Here is an 8,563-nt window from a genome sequence, read left to right as displayed (position 1 = left end):
TCAAATATAAATTGAGAAGATCACTCTCAGTTTAAGTTGAAAGATGAATCTAAATAATCCAAATCTATGTTTTAAGACATAATTTATGTTGTCATTTAAAATGCATCTGACCCACAGAAGCCAGGAGTTCATTTCCAGATCTTGTTTGTGGCCAGTTTGATCTTTGTGTAGGATTTTATATTTTTTGTGAAACCTCAGCTGTTACATCTAAATTTTTAAAGCTTCTCTTAAATTTGAATTTGTTTATAAACACTTTTTTTTATTTTTACAAAGCAATAAAACATCTCAGATTTCAAAGTATGGTATAATTTATTGAGTTTTTATGGTATTGCACAACAATTTCAGAAATATGCACTTTCTAAGACAAATTGTGTTACTCATCTTACATAAAGGGCTTGAGACATTTTAACTGTAGCATTTGGTATATATGTCTAAATCTTCCTGGACACAAACATAAAACCAGCTTTTATTTTTCTTACATAGTTGCTACTTGCAGACCTACAGAGCTCCTGTGGTGTTGAGGTCAGTGTTTACTTTTTTATGAAAACAGTTACATTTTTAGTTTCTGGGTCAAAACATGCCTTTGTACTTGTTCCTGTCCTCCTGGTTCTTCTCCTCCATGCGCATGTTGAGCACTGCCAGCTCTTTCTTCACTGCCTTTTTCATGCCAGGGTCGAGGTCCAGCACCCTGCTGAAGTCCTGCCGGGCCTCTGCCTCGTTCCATACTTCCTTGTGAGCTTTCCCTCGCAGGTAGAATGCCTTTGCAACGCCTGCAGGGCAATCAGGCACAGGTAGAATTTGGTACATAAGTAAAAAGCTGGAATAAAACCTTTTCCTTTGACAACGTTTTCATACCTCTTGAGTTCAATATATTCTATTGGGAATATTTGTGATAGCTGTCATGAAGCGGTGTGGTGGAGTGGTGAGGCAGAGGCAGCGGACCCAGGTAAGATGAAAATGATGATTTTAATGGTAAATAAGTCCAGTAACAAGCAGCAGGCACAAGGAAACACTGACCACGACTAGACTGAACAACGACAACGACAAATTGACGTAACATTGACGTGGACCCGACGAGGAACAAGGAACACAGGTGGAGTTAAATACACGGGAGGGTAATCACAGAACGAGACACACCTGGGAACAATCAAGGGGAGGACAGGACAACGAAGAGACGCAAGGACACAGAAAACTCTAAATAAACACAGAAAAACACAGATCCTGACAATAGCATTGGAGTGACATGGGAAGTAACGCATTATTGGGAAGTGGAAGGAATGTTTGGTGTTTTCAGCACCTTTGGTAAATAAAGATCTGAAAGTGTGGTCTCTCTGAGTCAATACCTTTTGGATGTTTCTTTGATTAATGACCAGCTTGCCTGATTCTTCAGTGTAGATGGGCCACCAGGTCTTGATACGTTTGTAGCTCTGGCATAATCTTTTCAGATGGTCGATTGTACAAAGCTCTGTGTTTTTATTTGATTTTTTTTTTAAAGTTTGGAATGGTGAAGTGTGACAGTGGAAAACAGGTTTTCCCTTTTTTGTTCTTAATAAGGTAAAGTTAGACATATAATGAATGATAGTTTTCTGTATTTACAGTTTCCTCAAAGCTGTGACCCCATGACTATGTTTCAACTTTGGAGTTTGGTGCCTATAACCTAAAGTTGCTTTGAACATCTGCACAACTTCCTTGGTTATAATGATGCTGTTTGCTCAGTAATGTTCTCTTTCAAATTTCTGACAACTTTGCAGAACAAATGGCTTCATACAGAGATTACATTACACACAGGTGGACTCTGTTTACAATGTTGTGGTTCTATGAAGGAAATTGGTTGAGCTAGATTTTATTTTCTTGTATTAAATGATACAAAGTACAAATGCAGATCATGTTTTTAAGATTTTTTTTCTTGTTGTAAAAAAATCTTTTGAAAATCATTCATTATTCTCCCTAAATCACATAATTTAACTGTTGATTTCAATTTTTCACATAAAATACCAATAAAATACACTAAAGTTTGTGAACCTGTTGTGACAAAATGTTACAGAGGTTCACGTATTTCTGCACAGAGCCGTGTCCATGTACAAACTTCTATAAAAGCTTTCCCACAATGCAGCAGTGGGAGTAAACTTTCATAAACGGGCTTGATTTTGCAAGTCTAGTCGTAAAAACGTTACACCTCTCACTGCTTCATGGGAAACTTTTGTCATTTCAAACCTGGATGCTGGTTGATGATATCCGTGGTGTGCTCGATGACCTCGTAGTACTCCTCCAATCGGAGCAGACACTGGCAGTAGTTGAGCGTTAAAGTGTTTGCCATCTTCTCAAGCTTCAGCCATGGAACATCCCATGCTTTTTCCTGAAGAGAAAAATATGATCGCAGTGGAAAGATGGGCAAAACACAACTCATTGCTGGTTTATGAAAGTAATGAAACAGACTTGATATTTATTAGGGGTGGATACCTTGGTCTGCACATTCTTGATGCAGATGATAGCTTCTTTGTATTTCTGCGTGGCCTCTTGGTAGCGTCCCTGTTTGTACAGCTTGTTTCCTTGGCCGTGCAGCACAGGAACAACCTTCAGCCTCTCCTCATTGCTCAGAGCCCATGACTCCCTGTTGTACTCACTGGGCTGCTGCACCTGCCCGTCACATACAGTTCAGACCAAAAGTTTAGACACACTTTCTCATTGAATTCAATGAGAAAGTGTGTCCAAACCTTTGGTTTCCACAGACCAAATGTTTGGACACACAGTTGTGTCCAAACATTTGGTCTGTACTGTACACACACAGGAAGTTTCATTTCTGATTTCATGCAATAAAATGCATCTTTTTTTATTTTGTTAGGTAATGGATACAGCATAGCAATCATTCTTTTCTTACCCTCAGCAGCTCCAGGACAAAGTAGAGTGGCTTTGGTTCCTTCATCAGCTCATCCAGGTCGTCGTAGCCCAGGCTGTGGTATGCAAACATGTTGGCCATACCACACGTGTGGACCTGCCACTCTACTGGGTCTTTGCCCTCTGCAATGCGTCGCATACTTTTGGATACCAGTGGATAAACACCTGTGTGCTAGAGAGGAGAGACGATTACAAGATGGACCCTGTGAGGGTTTCCAGATTATCAGCATTAGCTCAACAACATCGACCGCATAATAGCTTTCTATTTTACTGGCTAACAGTTTGCTTCTGAAAATATGTCTGCAAAAACATTTTGGGATTAAAGTTTTGCTTATGTTTTTGGCCGTGCATCACGATCAAAACAAACAAAAAAAGCTTTTGTAAATTCAAGAGGGAAAGATCACAAAATTCACTATATTTCCTAGTTATTATATGATTTGGAGGGATTAAATGAAGGTGACATGGCCGATACTGTTTAGTGAACGAAGTGGGAGTAAAAAAATTGAATATTGTAAAAAAAGTTAAATATTTCTTGCCATCCATCTCAGAAAGTGAAATCCTTACATTATATATAATCCTCAGATATACAGTATAATGATGTAATTGTTTCCTGTAATTTTGATGATCCTGGCTTACAGAAAATAAAACCCCCAAGTGTCTCAGATAATTAGAATACTGTAAAGAAGATCATTAATGAAAACCCGTGATGTCACAACCAGTTAATCAAAACACCTGCAAAGGTTTCCTGAGCCTTTGAACAGTCTCTTACTCTGGGTCAGCAGGCTACACAATCATGGGGAAGACTGCTAACTGGACAAATGTCCAGAGGACAGACATCAACACATTTCACTAGGAGGGTAAGCCACAAAATGTCATTGCTGAAGAAGGTGGATGTTCACAGAGTTCTGCACCCGAGCATATTAATGGAAAATGTAGTGGAAGGTAGAAGTGTGATAGGAAAAGGCGCACCAGCAACAGGCAGCAATCCATTCAAGACTCGCAGACAAATACTAGTATGTACTACCAAGCTGCAAGCAGTGGTCATTCTATTTGACAATTTTTTTTAAATGAAATGAAACCAAGAGTAAATAAGAACTCAAGCAGAAAGAGAGGCTGTGAAACCAATGCCATATTTCATTCCAAAACAGGAATTAAAGAGGAAGAAGAAATAATAATATAATGTGTAATAATATTAAACAAGAATTAAATCCAATCTTGTTTAAAGTTTGCTTCTGTACTTCACAGTGTTAACACAGCCCTTGGTTAGATGGGTATGACAGTGCACAGCATATCCAGCAGTATGCATGGAGCAGCCATGTTATTTAAAGTTAAAAAGATGCTTTAAGCTCCATCAAATCTAATCAGAGTGAAGGAGGGTCAGTAGTGCTGATTCAGCAGGAGTCGGAGCCGATTAGAGAGTGAGATCGTTGTGGATTAATGACAGGATGCCAGAACCCATCTGTCTCGAACAGAGCGCAGCACACATACAAAAAACACACCAGAAGAAGAACTGGGAGGAGGGAGGGAGCTGATCATTTTGGAGTGGTTCACCGAAGCGCAAATTTCTAACAGAACTTCAGATCATTTTTAAAGTTGTGGTAAAGGGAAGGGGCAGCATTCAGTAGTGGCTCACTATTAAGGATAAAACATGATTTAGGGATAAATTAAAAAAAATGTAATCAGTAAATACAGAAAAACTCTCTGAATCTTGTCCTCTCACGTAAATACCAGTTTTATGTTTTGAGTTTGAAGCACAATTTGTTCCAGTTCTGCATAGATTATTTATATTGTGCCAATTAATTACAAGAATAATTTGAAACTCGATTGAATGAGGACAAAAAAGATACAATTTAAGTACAGTCACATAAAGAGAAAAGTTCAGTTCTTCATTAGAGTTAGACCTAATTTATAGTATAATGCAGTGAAGTCAGTCAGCTTGTGTTTTCCGGATGACGCATTATATTCTGTCTCTTTAGGCCATGTTGTAAGAGAGACATACATCATAATCGTCTGATTATTATTATTTTTGTTTTGCCTGTAATTGAAAATGGTAGATAAAACTTTAATATCTAAATTATGACATCAAGCATTTTAGAATCAATTTGTCAAACTTGAATATTAAAAATAAAAAAACAAACATCCTTGACTTTTTTTCTTCACTTACAATGGTGTCACACCAAAACTCTGACACTTCACCGATCCTCATGGAAGACAGCAGGGTCTCCCAAATGTCGAGCTTAAACATGTTGCCAATCACTATCTCCATAGGCGTCCCCACCTTCTTGCTGTCGTCTAACACCGTACGTTCATCATCACACAGCTGTGTGCGGAAGTGGAACGTCACCTAGAACCACAGGAAGCAGCAACAAATTCAGGGGAAATGCTCATTAGTCGAACCTGCAGGGAAGATGAAGGAAAATGCAAAAACCTTAAAAAAAACTGCGTGACTTTAAAATGTGAGCAGTGACTGCTCAATGCCTGACATTAGGTCACTCACACGTCTCGGATGCCGAGTAAAGAAAAAAGGTCAAAAGCTATTTTTACGCTCAACTTAGTGATGGATTTGTTGCTTTTTTATTTGCTGCAGCAACAGTCACCAGCTTTATACGTCTTTGAGGTATTTTTATATTATATATTAGACATAAAGAGTCAGCAAATGAAAATATTAAGAAAAATGTAAAACAACACACTTATGTAACATAAAAGGAGAAAAAAAAGAAAGATGTGTTACATTAGTCTAAAACAAGCTTTTTGTTGTAAAAAAAAATAATCCAGCAAACAGGTTTATTTTTACAACTTAAGATTTTCTGTTGTTTTATCAGTTGTTAATGTAGAAAACTAGAATTAATTTTGATTTAGAAACATTATTCTGTCCTGAATTGTATTAGACTGAATTGTCCTCCATATCATTTAATTTAAAAACTGCTCAGGTAATTGAGATATTATCACCCCTGATAAAATTAACTTACTAAAAAGTTTAGAGTTATCTTGTTACATTTGGTTCCCTAAGTATATTTTTAAGGTTACAATTAGCTTAATTTGGTTTCACCATGTTTGCAATCAGGTTAAGATAAATCTGCTATCTTACCTCCTAGCGGATCAAAAATGTGATGTTACATTTCACTTGGTTGTCAACATAAATTTTCTAATAATGTGGTCACCTTCTTAAAATAATGGCCTAAGTCATTTTCTGCCAAAAGCTTTTTTTTTTTCCTAAATCATCTTTTGTGAAAAAGAGTAGTGGTATCTTTTCTTTTTTGTCTTCTAAAAAAATTATGTAAGGTAACAATATGATACATTTTCACTGTCTGTGACCAAAATTGAAAATCCTCATAGCGATAAGAAAAACTAAATACAATACAATTGCATCAGATTGTTCAGAAAGTGTCAATAAAGTTCTCAAGACAAACACTACCTTCGTTCCAGTAATGAATTTGGGGAGATCTCCCGTTCCTCCGTGCAAAATAGTCTTCTTAATTCCCTCTGATCCAGTCAGCATTGTATCTCGCATATCTGACATGTTTTTTGTTTTTTTTATCCCCCTGATTTAAGCACGTTAAATTACTGAGGACATATATTGTATGTATTATTTAAAACCTGCAAATGCACTTCTATGTCTTGGAGGTATTGCCTCTAATGGATTAGTTTAGACAAAGATAATAGGATTAGAAACTTCTCATCATCAATTGTTCCTACAGGCCTCTGCTTACTTACTGCTTCAGATTGGCTTCTCTGAATGTTAAGGAAAAATCTAGAAAGCCAAACGACACTGAGATGGATCGGGATCCTCAAAGTCCATATCTTAATCCAACTGAGATGCATTACTTTAAAATTATTTAAATATTTACAGTTTGTCCTAATTTCTTCCACTTCACAGTCAGAGCTAAAAAAGAACACACTACTAAATAGGATTATTTTACTTTAAATAGACATATAAATGCCTTTGATTTTATCTCTGATAAAGCAAATGATTTATTTACGCTTTAAGCAACAACACATAGCCGTTTCATTCATAGCCATTTGCCCATCTCTGACACCGCACTGAGGAAAGTCTGCCCCACTTCTCACTACACTGAGATGTTTGTATTGTTACTTTGTACTTTTCAAACAATTTCTAAAAAAAAACAATTCAAGAAGATGTACAGAAGTATATACTAAAAAAGCAACTGTTCAATTAAACTGCTGATTTAATTTGGTTCCATTAAACTCATATATTTCCATGTAATCACACAACAAAAAACCCAAAACGAGAATATTCTAGATATTTTAAAGAATATGGAAAAGAGAGAAGAGAAATAAATACACCATTGCAAAACAACAAATTGTGTGTGTGGGGAGGTGTGGGGGTGTGTTGGGGTGCATGTGTTAGGAGTTAAAATCTGTTCCAGTGTACCAGCATGGCAGCATGTGTGTGAGTTCAAGAGAGAAAGCAGGGCAAGAAACACAAATAGGTCTGTGAGAGTCGGACATGGTTTTCATTCCAGAGGAAATTTCCTGGATTTAAGTGGATGTGGTAAAACAATGCAGGGAATACTGAAAGATGGCGGAGGAGACAATTACTGCATGGACTCTGTGACCTTTTCTATCAAACATCTGTCTTCCATCTGGTTAATGTATGTGTTTGTGTGTGTTTGTGCACACGGCAGTACTACACAACAGTTTGTTGACAAATTTACAAACAGTTTTTTTTCTTTTGGAAGTATTCACAAAAATTACTCATTGTTAGTAACTTATTCTTTACTATTTGCACCAAAAGAGAAACCTACAATAGCACCATATCTGCACTCCGAATTGTGTATCTTTCACAGTTGTACGTTCCGTCTGTGCAAGAACATGGAAGAATCAACATTTCATCATGAATTATGAAGTTTTACAGTCTATCAAATAGGACCTCTTAATCCCTAAAATATGCTGCAGCATAACAAAGTTTTGCCTTCCTTTATATTCCACTCATCTAATAAACAGGGCCAGACAGCAGTTTGCCATGCGTTTCTTTGAACCTCTCCACAGCAGAAGCAGATTTAGCACCCTCTCGTGGCCGTGACTGGTAATATAACAGGCCCTTTGTAATCCTATTGATTTAAAACACTTGCAAATGGTCCTTTGAGATGTCTTAGGTTGAGGTTTCTCTTCTTCAAATATAGATGAGTTGATAAAGCTGAACATTTCACCTGTCACATTAAAAATCCCTAATGAGATCTGTAGCGTTATAATTTGAAACATGTAATCTTTCATTTTGAGTATTTTGACATCTAAATCTTTGGATGTTGAGACTGTAAAATAATTGCAACAGCAGCATGCAGCAGGGTCCTTTTCTCAGATGACATGTTTGAGTTGCTATAGTTACAGCCTTTTGCATCATCATCATATCTCCAAAGAACAATGAAAAGTAGCTTATCAGCCTGCACGTCTGGACCTCTACCTTTATTTATAAACCTGAGAGAGTGATTTGAAAAGGATGATTGTCCCAGAAACTAAGTGACCCCAACCAATACCTGAGTGGAGCGGCAATCTGTCCGACCTGTTGGAAAGGTCACACTTGTGACGCTGATGTATGTTGTAACTGGTTTGTGCCTGATGACTCACATTTCTTGCGTCACACCGCCTACATGCTTCCTTATTGCTTTACTGCCTATGCAAGTCTAGGTGCTTTGTGTGTGTGTGACTG

General features: G+C 37.2%; 1 protein-coding gene across 1 annotated transcript; it reads right to left on the bottom strand.

The window, feature by feature from the left end:
* Positions 1-290: 290 nt before the first annotated feature.
* Positions 291-6,513, bottom strand: aipl1 (aryl hydrocarbon receptor interacting protein like 1). Its single transcript, XM_005801060.3, has 6 exons — positions 6,311-6,513; positions 5,060-5,239; positions 2,879-3,067; positions 2,461-2,637; positions 2,215-2,356; positions 291-770 (listed from the first exon to the last, which is right to left on the bottom strand). Exons 1-6 carry the CDS (start codon positions 6,413-6,415, stop codon positions 571-573), a joined length of 993 nt encoding a protein of 330 aa, XP_005801117.2. The 5' UTR covers positions 6,416-6,513; the 3' UTR covers positions 291-570.
* Between the last annotated feature and the right edge of the window lie 2,050 nt (positions 6,514-8,563).

Source organism: Xiphophorus maculatus, chromosome 18, assembly GCF_002775205.1.
Source record: "Xiphophorus maculatus strain JP 163 A chromosome 18, X_maculatus-5.0-male, whole genome shotgun sequence".
NCBI classification, from domain to species: Eukaryota; Metazoa; Chordata; class Actinopteri; order Cyprinodontiformes; family Poeciliidae; genus Xiphophorus; species Xiphophorus maculatus.
The sequence above is the reverse complement of the archived record's forward strand: the minus strand, read 5'-3'. Positions and strand labels throughout refer to the sequence as shown.